Here is a 27709-nt window from a genome sequence, read left to right as displayed (position 1 = left end):
AACTCTTGCTGTTTACTATGTCTACAATTTTTTTTGATATAAAATAATTACAGAATTTTATTTTTTTTAAGACAGTTTAAATACTCTGAAAATATTGTTGTTATTGTAAAAATGTTGTAAATATCTTAGAATTGTTGATGGAAATCTTTTTGTATTTCATGTTACAATTTCATATCACTCTAAAAGTTGAATACAAACCAGTTCAAAGCAAAACAGGTTTAATGGTCAAGTTATTTAATTGACAGTTTGGGGGCAAAAATGTTAACCATACCTATATACAAGAGTTGGTCATGGAGCAAAGCACAGGGTATACTTACAAAATACCACCACAGATTTAAGGATAGAACTGCATTTCCATTACTTTTTTCAGGCATGTCTTTGGGTCACATCAAGAAGATACAACAATGCATCTTGAAAAGGAGTGTAGTTGTTGTTTACAGCTTCATTATAGAGCAGCGAGACATCTGGATACTTGTCTGCAAAGACTTGTTCTGCATTACATCGATCTTCCTCAGATGAAAAGGGGTCCGTTCCAAACACCGATGTCCAAGTCAGCGATGATCCCAACTCTTGTTCATACATGTTTGCAACAACAGAGGCACTGGGCAACAGCCTCTCTGGGATTTTAACAGGACAGCCACCTGCAGCCAGTTCATTGGGTATCGACCACGACCTACAACAAAGAAACATGGTAACGAGCAACAGAGAAAATAGAGTTAACAGTAGTCACCAATACCTCACTACTGCTGTAAAAATGTAACTGAGTAAAAAACTGGAAAAAAAATCACTGCTCTAAAAGAGTTGTACATATTCAGTTTAGCATACATGGGATTCTGTGTGCGTTCCATGCACAGCTCAGTCTGTCTACTCCAATCTCACTTAGTTGGCAGGTAAGGTTTGAGGTGCAGAATTTGTCGTCCTCCATATTGATTACCTCTTGGTCCATCATGTGCACTAGTGCCTGTTTCAATGGGTAGTTAACCCGAATGTTCACTTCTGACCACAACCGCTCCACTCGATGATTCTGTTGACCACAAAACAGGTTTTCAGATGGTATCAACATTAGTGATAGAAGTAACTAATTATCTCTCAAATTATCACTCAAATTTCTGTGATTGTCATTTTTAGAAAGGCCTATTTGTACTTACACAAGTATATTTTAAATCATCACACCATGTAAACTCATTTAGCTTTAAAATCATGAATGAGTGCCAAATACAATTTCATATAATACAATGATCTAAATCTTTCATTTTAGTAGCTAATCGAGCTATGTGGTTGCAAACGGAAAACCCTTGCAGGCAAAAATTGCAAACTGTGCAGCAGGCCCAGGTTTGGAGAGATGAGTACTAAGCAGGACAGAACATGAGTTAGGAGGTGCTTAAACTGAATTTTTGGAGAAACATACAACTTATGAAAAAATATTAATTAGACCTATTATGGATATTGTATTAGGGATGAAGGAGTTGTTAGAGTCATCCTTTAACAGGGGTTGCTCTTCCTTTTGGCTGATTAGCAGTTGAAAACATTGGTGGAGGGTGTGAGAAGAATGAAGTCTGCCTTTCTTTCCATCACTTGTCTGTTGATGTGTGGAAGTTATTTCTGAGATATGCTGGCGATTTTAGGCCGTGGTTTTTTTTTTCTTTGTTCTCCTGCAAGTTTTCTCTTGCTTTTCTTAGTCAGGATGCAATCTTAATTTTCTCACTTACTCTTTCTCTCTGGCTCATGTTTCCTTTCCCCTCTTCTCCTTTTCCCTCTCGCTGGCCCTTATTCTTTTTTTCTGTATCTCACTCCCTTTCTTTTGTTTGATTATATTAGCCTACTGTTCATCTGTGAGAAACTCACCTTTGTAGATGTTGTTTGGAGGTATGGTGGCCTGCTGACATTGTGTCGGTGGCCTGACAGCTTCTCTTGCATGTACAGGCACATGTAAAACTCCCTGCCATGATCGACCCTGAGTTGATCCCACATCCCATGACTGACCACTGCAGATCTGGAATAAAAGAAAGTGAACAAGTACATGGCTTAAATTTAAATGACATTTAATTGTAGCTTACATATAAGCTCATACAAGACTATAATGCAAAACCTTTGCCATGATTTCCCATGGCTGGAAGAGAGTGGAGTTGGTTATTATGTTGTTTGTGGGGGGTGGAGTTACAAACACCTGCACGTGCACACTGGGGACAGAGAAGGCAACACTTACAATAACAAGGAGTCTGAATGTATTCACCTGTAAACTTCCTCATAGATGACAAGGTTGTTTTTCACTGGCATGGTGGAGGTGGCCACAGTTTTATTACTGTAGCCATCCAAGGCCAAGACATGCGTCACCCCAACCATCCCAAGTTTTTCATTCTGATCCATATGTAGTTTATGCCCCATATATGCAGCGTGGTATGGGACAGGATTTAGGTTGCGAGCACCCTGCAAAAATTATATTAATTATAATGTGATTAGGCTTAAATGTCACATTTGTCAACAAAATACACAGAACTATTTCAGCGAACCTTGCATGGTCTGACAATAACCAAAAATATGCCTCCCGGATTTTTTTTTTAATAGGGCTACTAACCTGGCATCGCAATTCGTGGAATGGCTGGTGGATTTCTTTCAGTATTCAGTATTCTTTCAGTATAACTCAATTTTCTCCTGCACGTACTCCCATTGAAGCCAGATACCCCGTCATGAACTTGCGACCAAAGGATGGGCCCGTCTGATGAGAAAAAGATTTCCTTCATTATTACGTTTGAAAGACAGGCAGATATGACATGTAGCCTAAAACTTAAATAAAGACATAGCCTACCTCAGATATTGATCCAATTACAGCTCTCTACAACTCTGAGTCCATAACGAGTCGTTTACGTTTCAGGTTGTGTCTTGCACAAAATCTTCTAACACTCATTTCTGAGCATCTCTCAATTCCCATCTGCTGCAGTGCAGTGGAAATATCTGCATGAGTCTTGCCTGTTTTAAATAACTGCTTGATAAAGTCAGCATGCGACTCCAATGAGGCCATTGTCATTAAGCTGGTACTCACAACAGGTAACTGGTAATCACAACAAACAAAGAAGTCCACACGCCCAATAACTTCCGGGCCACACAAATCAGAAAGGTTGAATATCAAAATCAAATTCGGCCTTGAGCTCGTTTTTAAAATGTTCTTTTTTTGACCTGAGCATAAAATCAAAGGTTCGAAAAACAAATTGTTATCTGTTTTTTGTGTGACGTTGAAAAACAAGCTATGGAGTCATTTTTAATTTTACTGTTTTTTGATTATCAATTGAATATCAATTGAACAAATCATACACGGACCGCTGATGATCCCTTCTAAGGGCACAGTAAAGGTGGTCAGATCAGCTCAGTGGTTTATTCGCCAGTCAGTGCCAGGGCAAGCTGTCAAATTGGCCTTGATCAGTCACTTTGTCCGGGCTGAGATTGATTCTGAGGATGTGTTTTTTCAATTCAATTCAATTCAATTCAATTCAATTCAATTCAATTCAATTCAATTCAATTCAATTCAATTCAATTCAATTCAATTCAATTCAATTCAATTCAATTCAATTCAATTCAATTCAATTCAATTCAATTCAATTCAGTATTTCTTTATTCGTCCCGTGAGGGGAAATTCCAATTCCAATTCCATTTCCATTTCAAGATACACAGTTTGGGATTGATAACCACCTTTTTGCGCTGATGTCATTAGTTGTGTCTGTCTTGCATAAAGTAAGGCTGCACCACATTGCCAAAATGAACACTCTTCAGTTGCAGAAAGGCAACACACGGAAAAAGCTTTGCAAGACCATTCTTTTCCAAGGCTTTTAGCTTACGGACACACACACACGCTGTATACACAGAGATTGTTGTATAAATGTATAGATTGATAGATATATGTATATATGTTCATCAATGCTCCCGAGTGTTCCTGTGGTACAATCTTATATTGCTATAGTAAAATGTTGCAAAATACTATAAGATTATAGCCATGATCACATCACATTAAAAGTTACATATGATGTTTTTGATGCCTATTTACTGATAGTTCTAATAGACTCTGTCTAGGCTAGATTACTTATCTGGCACAGGTGGGCAACTGCACGGGGCCCCCAGGACCTCAGGAGCCATAAAAACACAAGGCTGACCGTGTGTTATCTGGTCTTTGGGAATTTAATAGTCAGGGACTTTGCAACACTAAAGTTATCCTTTTGTTGTAGTCTTGTTGCCAGCTGAGGCCAAAATAAAGGAAGTCATGATACATTAGACATGATGTGTGGTGTGGGTTTGTGCTGAAAAAAAAAAAAAAATGCTAGTTCTGCCTAGAGTAGAGTACACATAGAGGTATTTGGTTATTGCATCATTTATCACACATGGTAAGCATTTTACTCTTTGGTTTAATGTCTATTGTTACTTCTCTGGTGTCGAGCCTCATTAGTTAGTATATTCACTATATCTGCCACTGTGAGGTCCACACCTGCTCCAATGATTTGAATGTTGGAAACCCTCATGCACTCACACATCATTAGAATCCCTGAAAAACACGTCAACCTGAGGTTGTTTAAAAGTTTAGCCCCACAGTGCCCTGCTGCCTGCGAGGCGGGAAGTCCCACAGGGCCCTGCCTTTCAACAATGCATAATACTACAAATAATCCTGTATAAAAGATATTAGAATAAAATATGGCACACATTATGATATTATTAATATAAATAATAATAACTAATATATAAAAAAAGATAACTTAAATGAACAAAAAGAAGGCAATACGATGCACGCTGACAGCTTCTTCCCCAGAGTTTCTGTGCTTTGTTGTCTCACAGATTCCCATGGATAGTGGCTGAATCTGGATTGTGGGTTACAGCTATGTCTCTTGCCATGGCCCAGCCTGACATCCACTGCAACTGCTACTACTATTATTACATCCACTGTCACTGTTGCTGTGATTGCATTTCTGTCTGTCTGTCTGTCTGTCTGTCTGTCTGTCTGTCTGTCTGTCTGTCTGTCGCTCTCTCTCTATTGCTCTCTCCGAATTGAACTATTCTGCTAATCTAACAATGTTGCTTTGCAACTTAATTTGATGAGTTGTAAGTGAATAACTGAATGATCAGGTGGACATACAGCAAACACATTATATAAGTTTTGAAATGCCTCTCCAACTGAAACACAGGTCAACTGAACTTTGTCACTTTCTGATGAATCACAGCTAAAGATTGTACAGTCTTAATCACTCATATTGAAGAAAGAGACAGGCTTAGTTTGCTGCCACAACTGAAATTTTAACTTTAAATGCAGATGTTCACTGAATCTGAAGAAACTAGCTAACAATGGCAAACATGTTTGGCTGATGATGCGATGTTTGTGTGGTGATGTTAAAATGTAAAAATTGAAATGATGTATTTTTATTTTAATTTCTCATTTATGTGAATTCTTGAGAACATTTAGATAAAGCATTACTTTGCAATTGAACCCATTTATTTTTTTCTTTTATTATTTTTATTTATTTATTCATTTTTCATTCTAATGCAACCATTTTTCAGTACCACTGAAAAAGGCCAAGGCACAGTGGTTGTGAATGGCCCATGTAGAGATTTCCAGTATCTGCTCAACTGGATTAACAGCATCATGAGAAAAATAAAATACGAAACCCACCAAACTCATTAAAGGTCTTTCAGTGCAGCTCCTACAGCTTTTTGGTTATATTGTGGTTGCTCGTTGCAATTTGACAAATCCCTGGACTAGTGGGTTGTATCTAAAAACTGAATACTAATATGGAATGTGATTGAAGAACAGTTTACAGTAAATTATACATTGGTATTCATATGAAATGGGACTGAATCTCTATTTTTCAAATTTTATTTAAGCAATCGAAAATGGTTTTATTAGTTTTCCATTGGCCCTGCAATCGGCTCAGGGCCAATGGAACCTGTTCAGGGTGTACCCCACCTCTCGCCCATTGTAGCTGGGATAGGCTCCAGCCCCCCGCAACCCCGAAAGGGATAGGCGGCATAGATAATGGATGGATGGATAGTTTTCCATTGTGGAATGTGATAACTACAACAGTGACTTCAGAAAAGCACTCTGAACAAACATTCATATTTACACAGTCACTCTGAGCAGGTGATATACCTTGACTGGTAAAAACTACAAGCCTTAATTGGAAATTAAGATTGTATTTCTGTATGTAAAAACCTGCCAGTGTCTGTGCCACCTATATTTCATTATTATTTGGTTTTATCATTTGTGTGTCTGTGCAAGAAAACTAAACCTGTATCCCTGAAATTTGAAAACTAATTTAACTGTTTCCTTCAAAAAATATCAATTATCTATCCTCCATTAGCTATACCTGCTAATCCTTTAGAGTGTCCTGGGCTGGAGCAGATCACAGCAGACATAGGACCTTAAATTTAATTGGATAGAAACCAAATGTGGCTATTGTGAGAATTAATTTTGTATTGTAGTTGCCTGAAAAATTAATGAGACAGCACACAAAAGAATGTGGACCCTTTCAATTCCAAAAAAAAGTGGCAGAATAAAAAAAATGTATCAAGCAAAAGAGAAAATCATAAATATTTACACATATTTAGATCAAAGTAACTCAATAAACACAAACACAACAAAATATGATAACGCAAACAGAGGGGGGAACATAATTGTACATATCACTATCGAAAACAACCACGTATTATTGAGAATTTGGTTCTTTTAAGCAAAACCTCCCACACAACTCAAAAATTCTAAATCACTGTCATGATATATAATATTTTAGGCTAAAGGCCTCAAATATTCCTGTTCTGGTGATGTGTTTGTAAAAGTTCTTTCTCAGTCAATAAATGCAATTTCCTGTTGGAGAAGCATCAAGTCAGTACAGGTCTAGGTTTGCAGAATCAAACGGGACATGTGAGCAGATAAGAGAGGCAGAAATTACATCAACAGACTTGATTATCCCTGTTGCTGGTTACAAATAAATGACTCACACAGAAGAGAATGAGGTGAAGATAAGACTTTCAGTCAAATTAAAAAAAAAAAACAGACCACACTGTAAATTCAAACTACTATTCATCTATAGACAAACATGTCAAGGTAAAGTGTCTGTGAGAAGTCAGGAGGGTTTCCACTGTCTTCCAAAAACAGATCCGGTATGTCTGGTCCACCTCTGTTAAGAGAAGTTCAGCCATGTTCATGTGCTGTGCAGCAGAGGAGAGTGATGCCACAGGGGGCTGAAATATTCAGGTTTTTGTTTTTACTCAGTTTCAGTACAGTTTCCTGTCCAGACAGCGACGAATAATTGCAGACACTATGGTCCTGTTGCTGGATCTCAGACTGACGAATCAGCTTGTGGTCATATCAGATTTTGCTGGAGGCTCCAGACTCTCAGCGACTTCTCCCAGCTCATCCAGCAACTCTGTGAATGCTGGTCGTCTGAAGGATTCCACCTTAGATTGAACAAGAGGTTACGTATATATGTATATATACGTATATATGTACACACACGCACACATATATATTTACTCATGATGATGAACACATGATGCAGACTGTCTGATGTACTGTATTTAAACAAGGCTGTTTTAAGCTTGCTACAATAAGCAGAATTTGATTTTCCCAACTATTAGGTCCACCTGGCTAAAACCAATGCTACACTAGCATAACTAAAATCAGAAAGTAATCATTTGCAAATTAATTGTTTAACAGCAATGATTTTTAAGCAATATCTTTTATACAATCATGTGTTCACGAAGTGGTGAACCTCGACTGAGCCTTTTGAGGATGACCCGTTCATACCCAATCATGACACTATCGCCTATTACCAGTGATCCTGTTTACCTGTCTAATGTTCCAAACTTTCCCAGGCTTTGGTTGCTCCTGTCCCAACTTTTTTGAAATGTGTTGCTGACATCAAATCCAGAATAAGCATATATTTACAAAAATCAACGAAGTTCAAGAGGTAAAACTTTAAATATATTGTCTTTGTACTGTTATCAATTGACAATATGTAAAAAAGGATTAGCAAATTATCATATTCTGTTTTATTTATCCTGCAATCGGCTGGCGACCGGTTCAGGGTGTACCCCGCCTCTCGCCCATTGTAGCTGGGATAGGCTCCAGCCCCCTGCAACCCCGAAAGGGATAGGCGGTATAGATAATGGATGGATGGATGTTTTATTTATGTTTTACACAGTGTCACAACAAATAAAGTTGGGCTTGTAAGAAAGAGACTTTATGACTGTTGAGGATAAAACACTTGCTGCTTACAGCAAATACATTAGTACTTAATAGCAGTTTTCTTCATTTAGTTTCACACATACAGACATAGCAATCTCATACCTTTTGATTAATCCATCATTCAACAACATTCCGTCTTCAACAAAGCAAGAACAATGCTGTAATCTTGTTTTTGTACTGCTACTGTATTTTTTATATGTAAACTCTTCTGTCTACCTACCATACAGCAGCTGGCTGATAACTCCAGGAGACGCTGAGGACAGTCAGTTACCAGCTCCCGAAATGCATTCACATCAAGTCCATAGTCCTGAAATGCATCAACATCAATAGTCACCATAGCTCTGTACACATTTCACTCAGACTTCGGCCCAATCTCCTCTGTTTTGCATGTGGGTAGTCTGTCCTGTTTCTTTTGGGGATCAAGGGCCATTTGGAGCGCCCAAGCAGAGATGCAGATGAAGTATTTGACTCCGCAGTGTTTATAGGTCAATCCCAAATCAATTAATGAATTAAAACTTACTATTGGCTAGCGCTTTTTGCCAATACAAAATATTCATACATGTTCACGTTTCCATTTTTCAGTCAATAGATTGACATTTTAAGAAATACATTTATTTTTCTGGAGAGTCATGAGAGTGGAATGTATCTTCTCATCTGACACCCGGCAACAAACCAAATGATGTATTTCCCATAATTGTAAACAGTTCCTTTCAGACTTCCCCTGGGCAACAAGCACATTTATCATCTACACATTAAATACAGACTATAATCTTTTAAAAGATCTCCTATCAGTAGCAGACAACATTGCATTAAATATATTTATTTTCTAAGAAAAAGGAAGGGAACTACAAACTAACTTAGACACGCACTGGCTTGCTTTTTTACCTCAACAAAAAAAAAGCCATTTGTCAATTTCTCTTGGAAAGCACAATGCTCCACATTTACTTCTGTTTTGCTAATAGCCAGCATGATGCATTGACGTAATGTCAATTCCTACATGTATGTCACGTCGAGCAATAAAGTGTTAGTCTACTATTTAATTTAATTTTCTTTCATCACTGCAAAAGTAATTTCTTTTTTGTATCTATGAACTGTTCAAAGATGGCCCAAAGCCTAGATGGTTCCACATCCATGCTCTAAAATGTAATGACTTGCTGATTATCTCAATTTTATATTACGGTTTAGGTTTTAAACAGTAGCAAGGAATGTCTTTCACCTTCAGGTCTGAGAAACTGTGACATGGTAATATGAGTTTATTATCCCAAGTTGTGATGCGAAAAGATGTAACCTGTTCAGCTTTAATACCAAGCCAATATATTGCTTAACAGTTGGAATAACTAGAAAATTTTGAGAGTGATACAGTGAACAAACACCGGGGTGTGTGGCTAGCGCTATAGAGGTCAGTGTCCAGTACTAAAGACAGAACACTGACCTCTATAGCACTGCAGTAAATTATGATGAGATTTCATCAGAGATTTCAAACAATTAATGCAAAGATAACATTAGCATGTCAAACAACACATTAAAAAGACCTCAAATACCATGAGAATGCATTTAAGAGTCATTTTAACGTAGGTTAGCATGTTAGCATTAGCATGCTAATTATTAGCCTATGAGCTAAACAACCTGATATGAAAGTCAAACCTGTTCATAGGGCCTCATGTTAGCATTACCCACAATGCTAACTGCAGCTAATGCTAAGCTAACATTAGCATGTCAAATAACAAATTGAAAAGATCTCAAACACCATTAGAATGCATTTAAGAATCATTTTACATAGGTTATCATGTTAGCATTATCATGCTAATCATTAACATATTAGCACAACAACCTGACATCAAAAGACAAGTTCATAGGACCTCATGTTAGCATTAGCATGTTAGCATTGTGGCTAATGTTAACAGGCTAATATCACTAATTACATTACTAACATTTTATACTCACCAGTAATAGTAAGTAAGACAAGTGGCTTGTTACCAAGCTTGATGACGAGCTGATCATTTGAATCAGCTACACAGCTGAAGCTACATATGTGTGTTTGTGTGTGTGGGAGAGGAGTGGTCAGAGAAGTACTGAGGCTCAGTGGTTGCCACGGCAACTTGAGGTGGTTGGCATTGACAATAGGGGCCCCCAGGCAGACAGACGGGCAGACAGAAACGTGGAGAAAAAGAGCCATTTTCTGCCTCTGCACTGCTCTCACATTTGGGCTTATGCTGACAAAACGGTAGCTCCTATCAGAAAAAAACACAGACCGTCATCGCTGTCAGGACATCCTGAACAATTGGTGTGATTTCGGTGTGTCTACACAAAATATTTTGGAGACACTTGCGAGTTTAAAACAGCGTTCCAGAGGAGCTTCTCTCAGAGGAGTCAATGAGGAGCAGAGACAGACGTGGCCATACTTAGAGGCTGCTAATTCAAATACTGTAAGGCTGTGTTCCCACCAAACGTGATGAAACAAGATCGCGCTGCAAGATTACATACAAAGTCAATGCAAAGACGCGATTTGAAGCGTCATTTTGCCGGGCGACGCGATGGACGTGATTGCGCGGCGCGGTGGGCGCAGTGGACGCGTTGGCCATGAAAATCGCTCTCATCGCGTCGCCCCATCGTGTGATCGCTTCATCGCTCGAGTTGAAATAATTGAACTTTTGTGACGGATTTGTGTGAAGACGCGCCGCGACAGCCTATCAGCGTTGAGATCTTCATCGACGTGCTGACATATAGACGTCCTGGTGTTCCCTCGCAAAATGAAACTGCCAGAAACAACGGAGGAGCTGCTCATCGTTGCCGTCACCGCTCACCTAGAGCTTTATGACAGTTCAGCGTAGCATAGCCCCAGTTAGCATAGCTTGCTTTACTAGCATACTTGTCTGGTTCATTCAACAATAGCTGCACTACTTTGTGCAGTACAGGTACAGTGCAGCGATGGTGGTTATTTCAGCCATGAGCCGTTTCTCAATACCAAGTACGGACTTACGAACTTTGCAGTTCGGACTGAGCAAGTTCGACTTAGGAGTACAGTCTCTCCAGGACGGGAGAGCGCAGGACTGTCATTGCATGCAATTGGGACGGCAGCGTACGTCATCATCTCAGCTCGTCCGTTAGCAGGACGACACATCTCCGAAAACTTTGGAGCAAATTTTAAACTACGCGCAATCGTGATGAATCAACCACAGATTTTAAATTTTAACATCCACTTTCTCTCACAAAATAATCTTAAAACCACATTCCGGTCGACGAGAGAATGAAATGGCGGAAGAAATGTTGCTGTTGGACGGGCTCGACGCGCAACGCGATGCCAGGTCAAGGGGTTTTTGTACCAGCATCAAAACTGGAGCGTCTGGCGCGACGCGATTTCATTTGAGGCGCGATTAAATAATTTTCATCGCGTTTGGTGGGAACGCAGGGTAAGTCTCTCTGATTTCTTGAGCACATTGTGAGAGACAGAACAAATATGTCTACAAATGTGGAAATATTCATGCATGTAGAGTGTAAATTGTGGCTGGGAGGAGTGTGGAAAGAGAAAAAATCTAGAGTAATTTTAGGCTCTCTCCCACTCTGACCGATGATGTCACCCACTCAGACACAGGTGCACACGCACACACGCCCACTCTCAGCACAGCAGACACACGCATTAAGATGGAGAAAAAGCGATTGTCTGCCTCTGCACTGGTCTCACATTTAGGCTAATACGGAGAGAACAGTAGCTCCTATCAGAAAAAAACACAGACCGTCATTGCGGTAAGGGCTTCCTGAACGATTTGGTGTGATTTCTGTGTTTCTAAAGTCAATATTTTGCAGACACTTGCGAGTTTAAAACAGGGGTCCGTTCTGCTTCTCTCAGAAAATCTTTGTATTGGAGTCAATGAGAAGCAGAGACAGATGTGGCCGCACTTAGAAATAAATTCTGTAAGTCTCTCTGATTTCTTGAACGCATTGTGAGAGCCAGAACAAATTTGTCTACAAATGTGGAAAAAATCATGTGTGTAGAGTGTAAATTGTGGCTGGGAGGAGTGTGGAAAGAGAAAAAATCTGGACTTTTTTTCAGCTCTCTCCCACTCTGACCAATGACATCACCCACTCTGACATGAACATTCGGTGCAATACACACCCATTATAATCTCAACATGTCTCCAGCAGTCACCGTGGTGATGGGCCCATTTGGCTCTGTGAGGGTCGGAGAAACGTCTGAATTTGGCCTCGGCGCACCCCTCGACCAAACGCTTCTCACACAAACAACAAAACTCCTATTGCCGAAATTTCTTCACCATCACTTTATTTAGTGATAAAGCGAAGCCCCTGCTGTGTTCAGTGCAAAGCACTGAACCACTATTGTTCTTCTGCATGTTTCTTCTTCTTCTTCTTATTTTTCTTCTGTATAAATTTCGGTTCGCTACTAGTCAAAAACGATAGCGAGCATCCAGGCAAATTATATATCAAAATGTGCGGCTTGATCGGACTCGGTGTGCTATTATTTTTCATGCAGAATATGCGTCGTAAGACGCGAATAACGCACGACGATTTCCCATAAGAAATGAATGGGACAAGGCAAAAAAAGTGACAAAATCTTCCCCTTTTTCAAAGAACTATTGCTCTGGCATACGTTGACCTAGAGATGCCATTCCAAGACTACAACGTACACACAAGTCTCGTGTATTAGTGTCTTTAGTCTCGTTTTGATAGGTCATATAGTTTTTGAGCAGTCACCATTCAATGACCGAGAGTGTTTTGGGAGAAATTGTGAGTTTATAATGGGTGTGTATTGCATGGAATGTTCGCGCTAGAGTGGAGGGGATTAACTGCCAGAGTGGAGAGACACCCTGAAAAAATGTCTGAAATTTTCTCTTTCCATGCTCCTCCAAAGTACAAACTTCACTGTACATGCATGAAATTTTCTAGAGTTGTAGTGCCGCTTGCGCTGATTCTCACAATGTGCCTGGCTAAGCGATAGGACTTACGATTTCTGAGTTCTCAGCCTCTGAGCGAGGAGAACGCCTCTGACCTCGCCCATAAGGTCCAATACAAATCAAAAACAGGAGAGACAGAAACCAACCTTTTTTCTTAACCCGCTGTAAAATCCGTATTTTTGAGCCCAGCAAAAAAAGAAAGGGATCAACGTGTACAGCAAAGCCTTGTACTGTAGCTCTCGTGGTGAAGAAATTTCGGCAATAGCAGTTTCGGTCTTCGCGTGAGAAGCGTTTGTTCGAGGGGCGACCGCTGGAGATTATAATGGGTGTGTATTGCACGGAATGTTCGGGAGGGAGCAAATGCCAGAGTGGGAGAGAGCCGGAAAAAACTCCAGATTTTGTCTCTTTCCACACTCCTCCCAGCCACAATTTAGTCTACACGCATGATTTTTTTCCAAGTTTGTAGACAAATTTGTTCTGTCTCTCACAATGTGCTTAAACACTCTGAGGGGCTTACAGAATTTGAATTAGCAGCCTCCAAATGCGGCCACGTCTGTCTCTGCTCCTCATTGACTCCAATACAAAGATTTTCTGAGAGAAGCAGAACAGACCCCCGTTTTAAACTTGCAAGCATCTGCGAAATATCGACTTAAGAAACACTGAAATCACACCGAACCGTTCAGGAAGTCCTGATAACGATGACGGTCTGTGTTTTGTTCTGATAGGAGCTACCGTTTTGTCAGCAAAAGCCCAAATGTCAGAACAATGCAGAGGCAGACAATCACTTTTTCTCCCTCTGAATGCATAAGTGTCTGCTGCCCTAGTAGCAGGTGTCTGTGTGTGTGCACCTGTGTCTGAGTGGATAACATCATGGATCAGGCCACCTCAAATTGCTGCGGCAACCTCTGAGCCTCAGTAATTCTGTGAGCACTACTCTCCCACATACACGCACATATGAAGCTTCAGCTGCAGCTATGCAGTGGCTTGCTAACCAGCCACAACCTAGCCTACTACTGGTGAGTTGTATGTGTTAGTGAGGTAATGAGTGATGCTAATGCTAATATGCGGTCCTATGACCTTGTTGGTGCATGGAGGTTTGACTGTTGATGTGGGGTTGTTGTGCTAACATGCTAATGATTATCATGCTAATGCTGATTCTTGAAAGCGTTCTAGTGGTGGTTCAGATGTTTTTAATGTGTTATTTGACATGCTAATGTTAGCATGCTAATGCTAACATGCTAACCTTGGCTAAAATGATTATTAATGGCATTTTAATGGTGGTTCAGATGTTTTTAATGTGCTATTTGACATGCTAATGATTAGCATGCTAATGCTAACATGCTAACCTACGTTAAAATGATTGTTAAAGGCATTCTAATGGTGTTTGAGACCTTCTCAATGTGTTTTTTGACATGCTAATGTCAGCTTAGCATTGTTGCTGATGTTGAAATTGGGTCCTATGAACGGGTTTGACTTTTGATATCGGGCTGCCGTGCTAATACCCACGCGCACGGCCCGGTGTTTGCGCACTATATCACTCAGTATCACAAATTTCCCCGAGGGGAATTTGTCTAGTTTTTTTTTTGCTGGGGTCAAAAATGTGGATTTTAGAGTGAGTTAAAAAATGGGTGGCTGACCCTACAGGCCAGGTCAGAGTTACTTTCCTTGTTCAGAGGCGCTAAAGTCAAACATCGTAAGTCCTATTGTTTAGCCAGGCACATTGTGAGAATCAACACAAGCGGCACTACAACTTTCACATGCGAGTGAAATTTGTGGTTTGGAGGAGCATGGAAAGAAAAAATTTCAGACATTTTTCAGAACGTCTCTCCACTCTAGCAGTTGGTCTCCTCCACTCTAGTGCGAACATTCCGTGCAATGCACACCCATTATAATCTCCAAATTTCTCCAAAATTGATCATGGTCATTGAACAGCGATTGATCAAAAACTATACGACCTATCAAAACGTGGAATAATACACCAATACACAAGACTTGTGTCTACGTTTTAAAGTCTCTAGGTGAACATATGCCGGAGCAGTAGTCCTTTGAAAAAGGTAGAATTTTTTTCACTTTTTTCGCCTCTCCCCATTCATTTCTTATGGCAAATCGTCGTGCATTATTCCCTATTTCCCGTCGTGCAATAGGCCTCAGGCGATTGCCCCATGGCCCTAATAAGAAACACGCAGTATAACAGGAGTGTTCAGTGCTCAGCACTGTATCACTAATAAGAAAAAAACACGCAGTATAACAATAATTGCCCCTACAGCTGTTTCATAGCTATAGCTATGTAGGGGCTATTGCCCCTACAACAGGCAATAGGCCTCAGTGCGATTGCCCCATGGCTCTAATAGGAAGAAGAAGCGCACAGAAGAACAAGAGTGTTCAGTGCTCAGCACTCTATCACTAATAAGAAGAAGAAGAAGAAGAAGAAGAAGAAACACACAGAAGAACAAGAGTGTTCAGTGCTCAGCACTGTATCACTAATGATAATGATTCTTTCTGAGCTCTACCTGTGTTCTGGGTAGTATCTCTGGGTCAGCAGGGATCCTGGCAAGAATTTCACATAGCACAATGCCAAAGGAGAAAACATCCACCTGGAACAAAACAGATATGATGCAATAATTCAGGGTGATACTAAACAAATCCCAGACATACAGGAAACAGACTGTGTTTCCACCCCCCCCCAAAAAAAAGACTTGTGTATATATATTTACACAAGCTCCTTCCCCGGAGTCTCTGTGCTTTGTCGTCTTGCAGGTTCCCATGGACAGTGGCTGAATCTGGATTGTGGATTTCAGCTGCATCTCCTGCCTTGGCCCTGCCTGACATCCACTGCAACTGCTACTACTGTTATTACATCCACTGTCACTGTTACTGTGACTGCATGTCTGTCTCTCTGTCTCTGTCTCTGTCTCTCTCTCTCTCTCTCTGACTGCATTTCTGTCTGTCTGTCTGTCTGTCTCACTCTCCCTCTCTTGCTCTTCCTCTCTCACCCAACCGGTCGAGGCAGATGGCCGCCCACCCAGAGTCTGGTTCTGCTCAAGGTTTCTGCCTGTTAAAAGGAAGTTTTTCCTCGCCACTGTCACCAAGTGCTTGCTCATGGGGGAATTGTTGGTTTCTTTGTAGATAAAAGAGCTTGGTCTGTACCAGCTCTATATGGAAAGTGTCCTGAGACAACTTCTGTTGTGATTTGGCGCTATACAAATAAAATTGAATTGAATTGAATTGAATTGAATTGAATTGAATTGAATTGAATTGAATTGAATTGAATTGAATATTTATATTGTTATATTTTTTTTTACTACTTTAATAGCTTATTTTTTACTGGATGTGTCATGCACCAACTTCACCAAAGCAAATTCCTTGTATGTGTAAAATCGTACTTGGCAATAAAGGCTTTTCTGATTCTGATTCTGATTCTGATTCTGATTCTGATTCTGATTCTGATACTGGTTATTCTGAAATGCAACAATCCAAAAGTATATTTTCAAGCAGTAACATAGCTAATAAGATGGGTAATACTCAGTCTTAGGGTTTCTTAGAACTGAAATGACTCATTGATTTTAGAAAAAGTGGACAAAGACGTACACCCCTGTCTACATCAGTGGTGCAGAGGTGAAGCAGGTGAACAGATTTAGGTCCCTAGGAATCAACATAACAGAAAACCTGACATCATCCATCTCCACCTAGTGAAGATGGCTCAGAAATGGCTGTATTTCTTAAGGAAACTTGAGATGGCAAAGGCTGTGTCAAGTTCTTTTTAACTTTCACTGAGGAGCGATAGAAAGCATCCTGACTGGAAACATTACAAATTAGCATGGTTTGCACAAGACCCATGCACTGCAGCTGGTGATTACAACTACCCACAACATCATTGATACCCATTTACTCAGTATAAGTGACATCAGTGAGGTGAAGTTGTTATGTTATTATTTCATTTTCAAAATGTTTTTTTTTTATTTAACTTTTCTTAGTATGAATTTATCCATTTCTATCATTGTTTTTTTCTATGAGTAGTAAAAGAGAACTACACTGAGCATTCCCTTGTATATCCCTGTGTTATAGAATAACAAATAAATTAGACTTGGCCCTCAGAAAAACAAGCTTGACACGCAACGTTGGGCCTCAGGAAATTGTTTTGTTTTGGTGGTGTTTGGTTTTTACTGTTTTCTGACATCTAATAGACCAAATGATTAATATATTAATTGAGAAAGTAATTGGTAGATTAATGGATACTGAAAATGATCTGATCCCAAGCAGGATTTTTATATATATTTTATGACTTGATACCTGCTTATATTTGTATTTAAGAATTATATTTTAAATGCATGGAATCTGAAATTATTCTTGAAGTACATTTAACTTTCTGCCCAACTCTTGTGGAATATATGAAATGTTACTGCAATCACGAGATTTGTTTCCATAGTTTGCAGCAGTCATACATGTGGTAGAAACAGGAGTATATGTACAAACAGGACTCTGTAACCTTGCGGTCGTAAGGTTCTCCTCGGAGCATTTCAGGGGCCATCCAAAAGGCTGACCCCACCAGTGACAGCTTCCTGCCAGGGTCTTTGACTGGGAGCTCCACCACTTCTCTGGCTAGGCCAAAGTCAGTCACCAGGCCCTCCCGACCCCGAGACGTCATCCGGATCAGACAGTTCTAGAGAAATAAAAATAGGGGATCCAAGAAAAGAATCACAGTAATAGAGGTTAATACAGCTGCACCATAGTATTTTACCAGCAGAGGGAAGTGTAAGCCAGCTATCTGAAGAAGCAGGCACCATCAACACTTTCTTCTGTCCACTTTGTCTTTAATTCAAAAAAATTCTTGATCTTTGAATGTGCTTCCTTTCAGTAGGCATGTGTTCCCTGGAATGTGAACATCCAGCTGCCAGAAAAATTCTCTCTCTTTAGTCCCTATACTTATCAATTGAAGGATCTGTTGTCAGCACCTTTCCAGTACACTAAATTATCACGCAGACCTCATGCAAAGAGACTATATAGGAGCCTAAATTACTAAAAAGTTAGTAATCTCTGCAGAAAAAGACAGATGCTTCAAAGTGATGGTTAACGGAGAGCTGGAGGTGTAATTAGAAGCAGACAGTGGATGAGCTGTAGTTGCATAACAACAGCAGATGGTCTTACCTGTGTGTTTTGGTGCATATGTGCATAATGTATATGTGTGTATGTATAATATGTATATGTCTGATAGAAAATGCAAATTTGAAAATGCAATTTGTGTGTTTGCATGCATATAAAGTTGTGAGTTTCCCTCTCTGTTTGTAACGGTCTGTGTGTGTGTGTGTGTGTGTGTGCGTGCGTGCGTGCGTGCGTGCGTGCGTGCGTGCGTGCGTGCGTGTGTGTGTGTGAAAGTGACGTCTCAGCATCTGGCTCCTATTGTACCAGAGGCCTTTTCAATCCAGTAGCCTGTCATTATGAGACTCTCAGGGGAAAAACTTCAGTCCCAGACTTCACCTCTAAATTTAGTCTTGCTTCTATGCCAAGGAAAGCAACAGTTTTTGAGGAAAAGCATTCGTAGATGCAGAAAGGAGGAAAAAGCAGCTTGTAATTATTAATTAAAGGGGCCTCAACTTTTCCAGGATCTTAAATCTTCCTTCAAGTTAACGTGCAGGATTACTAAAGCATATTCACGATAACTGCCTTGGTCCAGGAGGCTTTGGAATTTAATTTGCCCTTTGGATGTTCTAAAATGTTGGCGTCAAAAGCTTCACATGCTCAGCCACTTAACTGGATTTGCAGGGGATGACTTCATCCCAGTTAAACTTTCTTCACCAAAGCATTAAGTCCAAAACAGTTCTCCCAACTTGTAGGCTGAGATCTGACATGGTTGTTAAAAGAAACATAGTACAACTTTTCGGATCAAAATCCTGTTAATTTAAGTGGGTGTTTGCCCACTTTTTTGATTGACGACTTCATATGTTGGTGTAAATCTTACCAATATAGCTAATTATTTTACTGTGACAAATTCTTGCCAAATCTTGTAACAAGCAATCCTTAAGAGGTAGGTGTTGCTAGCGTGAGGCTGCCTCACTGTACCAAACACAGTGAGATCAGTGAGGGATCAGGGAAGCAACAAGCCAATTGTATTTTATGCTACTAAAATTAATTTTATTCACACAGCAGCCATATTCAATGTACATGTCCATATGTTCAATGTTGTTACAGCTGCATTAATTGATTTTTGGAGTGAGGCTTGTTCAGCATTTGAAACCTGAATGTCCATGACTCGGATCATGACTTTCAGTCAGTGATTGTTTAGCAAGTTGTGTCTTGCTAATCAATCACTTTTTCAGACATAAACATTCATACTTAGTTGATTTCAGAACCAGTAACCATGGCCAGATTACAGAAGAGGCCGCCTTTAAAAGTTTTCATACCAATGCTGAACTGGGGAAGACTGGATGTTCGTTTTTTTACGCTGTCAAACGAGATGAGATCCCCATTCCCTCTATTACACATAAGAACTGTGAGAAAAAAATGTACTTTTATCACCTAGTCCTACTATGATGATGTAATGCACATCAGGTTTTGCCAAATATCAGATTATGATGATGATTATTGCAAGCTGCTGTTTTTGGTATTAATGATGCAATGGGTGGCACAAGTGGTAACACTGTCGCCTCACAGCTAGAAGGTCCCGGTTTGAATCCTGCTGTGGGTGCTGGTGGTATGTCCTCCACCATGCCTTCGGTGCCTGCTGCTCGAGGAAAGAGGGGGCCTTTCTGTGTGGAGTTTGCATGTTTTCCCCATGTTCACCCGGGGTTTCCTCCTTAAATAACCCCCACTAAAAACATACAAGAAGATCACCACCTGACCAATGGTGACGAAAGGATGGGTCCCCGGGCACCGCTGTCAGCTGGCATCCCACCGCTCCTGGTCTGTCATGGAGGAACGACGGACCAAGATGGGTCAAAAGCGGAAAATTAATATCACAAAAGCATGGCGTGTGCATGTAGTGTGTGCATGTAATGTGTGTTAAATAAAGTACAGTTCTTCTTCTTCTTTCTTCTAATCATAAGGAATGAGAATAGATTAAATTAAAATGTGGGCATCTGCAGTCTCCCCTTCCTGTTATCTCTTGCTTGTCTCTTCCCTGTCTGTCTAGTCTGTGTCTCTGTTCCTCCATGGCGTGGCTGGCAGGTTGGGGCCGGCCTTCTGAACTCACCTACACGCAATCACCAATCAAAACCCACCTGGTCACTGTATATAACTGTATATAACCACACAGATTACTGCCAGTATTCGCCGTATTGCCTGCCTGGTGGCGTCCTATCTAAAGTTCATGTTAAGTACCCAGTCACTTTTTGCCTTGTCTACTTTATGTATCCCTAATCGGTTGTGTTCTCCCTGTTGTGCTCAGGTGCCTTGTCCACACCTGCTTTGTTTGTGTCCTGCCAGTCTGCTCTTATGGAAGAACTTGGATCAGTAAGTTTGCTCTCACAGAGGACTTGGACCTGTCTGCCTACACCCACCAAAGGGTGTAGGCATCTACCCTTCAGCTTTGTGAAAGGACTCGGCTTTACTTGAAATCTATCATTACCCCTGTTATTAAAATACCTAAACTGTTTTCCCGCCTCCTGCCTCATTTGTCCAAGCCTGACACTTTGGGTCATGTGAATTCAATCAAAACCTAATAGAACTATATGACCATTATAGACCCAGCTGGCTCCAGCGGAAAGATAAAGGACATTTCATGCATGTTTTTATCTCGTCAGCCAGCAGAGGGCATACAGCCATGTGTAATGGTCAATCGAGAGAGCCTTGAAGTGGTGGAGCAATTGAAGTACCTTGGTGTTGTCACAAATCTAACATGTAAGGAACATGTAAAAAAATTCAAATATCATGAAATTGAGCCTGTCAAATTTTAATCATAAAGGACCTTTTCTCACTGCTCAGTCAGCCAAAGCCTATATGCGCACAATGATATTTTCACACATAACTTATTGCTATACAATTAGAATTGCAATTTGTCATTTGGGAGATGCTTTCATCCAAAGCGACGTACATATGAGATACATCACAAGCAAGGTTCTAGAGTGGAGAGAACAACAAACAACATTGAGCTGTTGACTGTTAGTCTGAGGCCATATTATCTGCCGCGGGAGTTCTCACACGCAATAGTGGTGGCTGTGTATATTCCTCCCTCCGCTAACGCCAAAGCAGCCTGTGACGTCATCAACTCCGTGATCAGCAGGCTGCAGACTCAGAAACCACAGGCCCTCTTACTGATCTCTGGGGATTTTAATCATGCCTCTGTGTCCTCCACTCTGCCCAAATTCATCCAGTATGTCACATGTGCCACCAGAGACAATAAAACACTGGACTTATTCTATGCCAACACCAAGGAGGCATACGAATCATCACCCCTCCCTCCTCTGGGAAGAGCTGATCACAACCTGGTTCCTTCTACAAGTCCCTTGTTAACAGGCAACCAGCTGTGTCCCGCAGAGTGAAGAGGTGGTCTGAGGAGGCTGAAGAGGCTCTGAAGGACTGCTTCGAGGAAACCGTGTGGGATATATTCAGTGACTCTCATGAGGAGGACATCGACAGTTTGACAGACAGCATCACGGACTACATAAACTTTTGTGTGGAGACCACTGTACCCACCAGGACTGTACGGTGTCACTCCAACAAACAAACCCTGGATTAATCCTGACATTAAGGCTCTTTTAAAGGAGAAGAAGAGGGCCTTCAAGTCAGGAAACAAAGAGAAGCTGAAAACTGTTCAGGGGGAGCTCAGAAGGAAAATCAGGGAGGGGAAGACCAGATACAGGAGGAGAATGGAGGAACAGCTGCAGAAGAACAACACCAGGGGAGTCTGGAGAGGCCTGAAAACCATTTCAGGCCACCAGAAGCCAAACTCTCAGGCAGCCGGGGATTCAAAGTGGGCAGATGAGCTGAACACCTACTTCTGCAGGTTTGAGGAAACATCTGCCCCTCCCCCAGCTGTACCAGCACAGCAGCAGCCCTCCTTTGATCTGCCAGCACTCTGCCCACAGTATGTGAGGACACGGGACTGTGTGTCAGGGACTGTCCTCTGCAGTGTGGGGCCCCCCCAGGGACCCTCTACATAGCTGACTTTTCCCACCTGTCACCCACCTGCCACCTGCAGAAGTTCTCTGATGACTCTGCCATTGTCGGCCTCATCACAGATGGGGACGATAGGTCATACAGAGGACTCATTCAGGATTTTGTGGACTGGTGTCAGCAGAACCACCTGCTGATTAATACGGATAAAACCAAGGAGCTAGTTGTGGACTTCCGCCACCGCCGCCCGCACTCTCCCCCATCACCAGTGAACATCCAGGGAAGGGACATTGAGATGGTCACATCTTATAAGTACCTGGGTGTTCATCTGAACAACAAACTGGACTGAACACCACTGCACTTTATAAAAAAGGACAGAGCAGACTCTATCTGCTCAGGAGGCTGAGGTCTTTTGGGAAGCGGGGGGCACTCCTGAAGACCTTCTATGCCTCTGTTGTGGCCTCTGCCTTGTTCTATGGTGTAGTCTGCTGGGGGAGCAGCATCACAGAAGCTGACAGGAAGAGGCTGGACAAACTCATCAGGAAGGCCAGCTCTGTCCTGGAATGCCCTCTGGAACAGGTGGAGGAGGTGGGGGAGAGGAGGATGACAGCCAAGCTGTCCTCCATGACAGACAATGACTCCCACCCCCTCCAACACACACTCACTGACGTGAGGAGCTCCATCAGTGATGGGATGCTACATCCAAAGTGTGTGAAGGAGCGGTATCGCAGGTCATTCCTTCCTGCAGCCGTCAGACTGTACAACAGAAACTGCTCCAAGTAATCAGTACAATAATATGTATAACAATCTGTGCAATAACCTGTGCAATAATCAGTGCATAACAATCTGTAAATACTATTTACAATTTCTTAGGATGACGTTATTCTTTTATCCCACTCTTTTGTATATATACTTGTTTTGAATTTGAATTGCACTTGTTCAATACTTTATGCACTTTATTGATGCTGCTCTAAATTGGAATTTCCCCTAGTGGGACTAATAAAGGAATATTGAATTGAACTGAAAAGTGCCCTAATGCAACTTTCTGGTCCAACTGGAAATAGGTGCTACAAGACAGTGCTATGAAGTAATGCAAAAAGTGCATAGAGTCGGCTGAGAGGTTTTGGGTTTTTTTTTTATATAAAACAAGGTGTTCAGTAAACAGCTTTGTCTTTAGTCTTTTTCTAAAGTTCGAGGGGGACTCTGCAGAATGAATGGAATTTGGTAACTCATTCCACTACCGGGAAACCACAGAAGAAAAGAGTCTAGCTAGCGACTTGGGGCATTTTGGAGGTGGCAGCACCAGGTGCTGTTCCTGGGCAAAGCGTAGTGAGCGGAAAGGAGCATAAGCCTGAGTGAGGGAGTTCAGGTATGTAGCAACGATTTTGGTGGCAATTTTGTAGGCAAGCATCAAGGACTTATACTTGATGCGGGTAGCAACTGGGAGCCAGTGAACAGACATGAATAGCAAAGAGACATGCACTCATTTGGGCTGGTTAAATACCAGATGGGCTGCTGCATTCTGTATCATCTGCAAAGGTTTTAATGAGCGTGCCAGGAGCCCCGCCAGTAAGGAATTACAATAGTTGAGGTGTGACAGTACCAGCACTTGCACTAGGAGTGGCATTGCATGCTCAGACAGGTAGAGTCTGATCTTCCTGATGTACAGGGCAAATCGGCATGACCGAGCAACAGAGGTGACATGCTCTTTAAAAGTTAATTGGTCATCAATCATGACACCCAAGTTTCTGGCAGATTTCGTGGGAGTCAGCAGAGCTGAGTCAAGCTGGATACTGATCTGTTGTTGTATAGAGGCAGAGACAGTGGGGTCATCTGGCGGGAACGAAAGGAGGAGCTAGCAACAGATAGAGGGCGTGACCCGCGTCAGCCGACCCTACTATTGAAACTCAGAGAGAAGAATCAGAAGAAAAATCAGAATCAGAAAAGCCTTTATTGCCAAGTACGATTTTACACATATGAGGAATTTGCTTTGGTGAAGTTGGAGCATGACACATCTAGTAAAAAATTAGATATTAAGGTAGTAAAAATCTAACAATATAAATACATATATACACAAGTTTTTTTTGGTGGTATTGAAGGCAGAGCTGAATTCCACAAACAGGTTGACTGCATCGTCTACAGAGCTGTCGGCTCTGTAGGCAAACTGCAGGGGGTCCAGGAGAGAGTCAATGATGTCTTTGAGTGAGACTGACACAATAACAACCATAACAAAGTCTGCTAACAGCCTAACTCCTAGTGTGAGCCAGAAATAACGACAGAAAAAAAATTAATGATCAATTGCCAACTCCTATCATCCACAACCTGGTCACACACAACAGCAAGCACGGTAAAACTCATTAAGACTTTCTTCAAGAAGAAAGTTCTAGATATATAACCTCCTCACTTCCATTATTGCAATATTACAAGAAGTATAACTTTCTCAACATGGACAGTTACCAAACCTTCATGGATGTTTGTCTTGTTTTAAAAGTTCTAAAGGGGCTTGCACCGCCACCATTGAATGATTTCATAAGGAAAAAAAAACAACAATTGGATAAATACTAGAGCGCTAACTAGGGGAGACTGTAATGTATCTAGGCATAGGACTAAATTCAGTGAAATGGTGGTGTCTATAAGAGGTACACAATCCTGGAACAAGCTACCAGTACACATCAGTGACAGTGACAACTATCTGACATTAAAAAAAAATGTCAAAAAATGGTAAAAAGAAACCAGTTATGCACTCACACATAATACAGGTTTCCTTTCTGGTGTCCGTTCCCTGCCTTTTAACATAATACTGCATCATGTCCGTGATCTTAACTTTTTGTTTATACTGTATGTATGTAGACATTTTAACTCATGGACTGTATCTTGTCTGTGATCTTAATTTCTCGTTTATATTGTATGTAATGTCTCTGATCTTGTTTTTATTTAGGTTTGTTTTATCTTGTTTGTGACAACCTGCCTTGGGACTACAGATGAAATTTAGCTATTGTGCTAATTCCGGCACATTTACATTGTTGCCTAGTGCTGATATGTTGATTAAAGTAAATATATAGTAAATATATCTGATCAATGATTTTAAATGTTAATTATTGTCTTTCACTGGCTTCTGTTTTCCTTTAAATGTATTTTATTTTTGTTTTTCTATTCTCTTCTAATTTCTTTCTTTCTTTCTCTATTTCTTTGAAATGTATGATTTTAATGTATTTTTATGCTTCTGTAAAGCACTTTGAATTGCCTGGTGTATGAATTGTGCTATACAAGTAAATTTGCCTTGCCTTGCCTTAATGTGCACTGTCCCAATTCAATAAATATATAAATGAAATGATATGAATTCAGCAAGCCCTACACCACCAAGGACAGCTTTTGGGCCAACATGGAAAAATGTTGGAAGCAATTCATGGCCAGCAACAAGCCAAGTGGAATCACATTAACGCACAAACTAATGTATCTTCTTCCAATCTAGCCCCACTGCCACTAAATCCGCAAACCCCAGTCCAGGCAGCCGCAGCCCCTGCATAGTCTGTCATCCGAGAGTTCCACGCCACAGAACCAGAGCCTTTTTCCGGGGATCTAGGTAAATGTCCAGTTTTTCTTCTCCAATGCATCATGATGTTCAAACTGTTAACTTTTGCCTCAGCTATCTCAAAGATTGCTTACGGGGTTGGGTTATTAAGACATTCAGCGCTTGAGTGGGCAGAGGCGCGGTAAGATGAAGAGTCGTTGAGAAATCTGTCATTTGAGGGCTTTATGTCAGAGGTTAGAGACATCTTTGATATTCCTTGCAGTGCAAGCAAAGTAGCTAGCAGGATACTTGCCCTAAAACAGGGGAATCGCAGCATGGTCGAATACACAGTGAGGTTCCGGGTGTTGGCAGTGGAGTGCACTTGGAACAAGGCAGCCCTCAGCGAACGATTGAAAGACGAGCTTGGCACGTACAACATCCCCACAGACCTGCAGTCTGTTGTTTTGTTGGTAGCCAGGCTAGATAATCGCATCCGGGAGAGATGTAGAGACAAGTCAACACACCGCATAACACCTGTGACTATTACTCTGTCTGGCAACCACAATGAGAAAATCAGTTTATGTGTTATGTCGACTCCCTATAATCCACTGGTATTGGGCTATCCATGGCTAAAACTCCACAATCCACACATCGACTGGATAAATCATAACATTGCCACCTGGAGTTCCTTTTGCCTCTCCCATTGCCTCCAATTGGCTCCTTTCCCTTTTAGAGACTACCCTGTTCGTAAGGCTCTGTCTCCTCCAGATTTGTCCAGTGCGCCGCCAAATATCATAAATTGCTGGAGCTGCTCAGCAAGGAGCTGGCCATTTCCCTTCCTCCTCATCGTCCATATAATTGTTCTTGCGACATCCTACCTGGAGCTCCCCTTCCTACCAGTTGTCTAAACAATGGGCTCTATTTTTGACTCCGCCGTCGGCGCGGTGCAGGCTGCGCCGCCAACGCAGTAGTATTTTCGAGCGGCGCAGGCAGTCGCATAGCGCACTTGGTATTTTGGTAAACCAAGGCGTTCAGAGGTGTGCCAGGATGGGCGTTGCAGCACAGTAGGGGGGAGGTGTCAGCATAATGAGCTGGCGCATTGGAATTTTCAACCATTTCGGTCTGTGCCGGAGGTGTAAAAGTGCGCTGAAAGCTCGCCACCCCAGACCTGGTCAACTCTCTGCGCCAGCGGGACAAGTAGATTTTCGTAAACCGGCGGAGTCGTGTGCTCACGTCACCAACACCTCATAGTCAGGTTTCCACAGTGTCTGGCATTTCACTGCGATCAATTATTAGCAACAGCCACAATTCAATGCAACTATCTGAGTCAGCACATACAGTCAGACCTGAATTTATATATTTTGATCAGTATCTCATCTGACCACATCGCAAGCACGTTCGGCACGTGTAATGGTCACTCAACCTGACCGAATGTACACAGGTGAAACAGGGATGTCTGGTGATCTGTGACTCAAATTGCCTGATGACAAATGTATATGCCACTTTCCCTGGGTTGGCACATGACTCATTCATCCCTACAGTCTTACAGGGGGACACCCCTCTGGATAGGTGGCTGCTAGGTGATAACGGCTATCCACTGAAAACATGGTTGATGACACCATATATCACACCGTCAACAAGAGGGCAGCGTGGTTTTAACAGTGTTTTCAGCAGTGCTCGCTCAGTCATCGAACGCACACTGCGATCAATAATTAGTATCAGCGACGATTCAATGCAACTGTCTGAGTCAGCACATACAGTCAGACCTATATTTTGATCAGCATCTCATCTGACGACATCGCAAGCGCGTTCGGCACACGTAATGGTCACTCACCCTGACCGAATGTACACAGGTGATACAGGGATGCGAACTCATTGATTAATGTCGCTGTGCCAACCAGAAACAGCCGTGGCATCCTACAGAGCATATATACTGCATCTATTTCAGAGCACTCGAGAGACAGAGAGAGACAGACACATGGAAAATGTAAGTGATGATCGTTGTCCGCTATTACCCACGTC

At 41.5% G+C, this 27709-nt stretch overlaps 1 protein-coding gene and 1 pseudogene across 2 annotated transcripts in view; both read right to left on the bottom strand.

Annotated features, from left to right (window-relative positions):
• Nucleotides 1-366: 366 nt before the first annotated feature.
• LOC139332542 (uncharacterized) lies at nt 367-3019 on the bottom strand (annotated as a pseudogene).
• Nucleotides 3020-5508: 2489 nt separating this feature from the next.
• Nucleotides 5509-27709, bottom strand: part of LOC139331993 (dual specificity testis-specific protein kinase 1) — a 63806-nt gene continuing 41605 nt past the window's right edge. For both annotated transcript variants that reach the window (XM_070963643.1, XM_070963642.1), the window contains 4 exons: nt 17615-17788; nt 15639-15722; nt 8439-8525; nt 5509-7428 (listed from right to left, as the gene is read on the bottom strand). In XM_070963643.1, the coding sequence (XP_070819744.1) occupies nt 7324-7428; nt 8439-8525; nt 15639-15722; nt 17615-17788 (450 nt within the window). In that variant the 3' untranslated portion in view covers nt 5509-7323. The remainder of the gene's footprint in view (nt 7429-8438; nt 8526-15638; nt 15723-17614; nt 17789-27709) is intronic.

The sequence above is a fragment of the Chaetodon trifascialis genome, chromosome 6 (genome assembly GCF_039877785.1).
Source record: "Chaetodon trifascialis isolate fChaTrf1 chromosome 6, fChaTrf1.hap1, whole genome shotgun sequence".
NCBI lineage: Eukaryota > Metazoa > Chordata > Actinopteri > Chaetodontiformes > Chaetodontidae > Chaetodon > Chaetodon trifascialis.
This window is presented reverse-complemented; position numbering and strand designations above follow the sequence as displayed.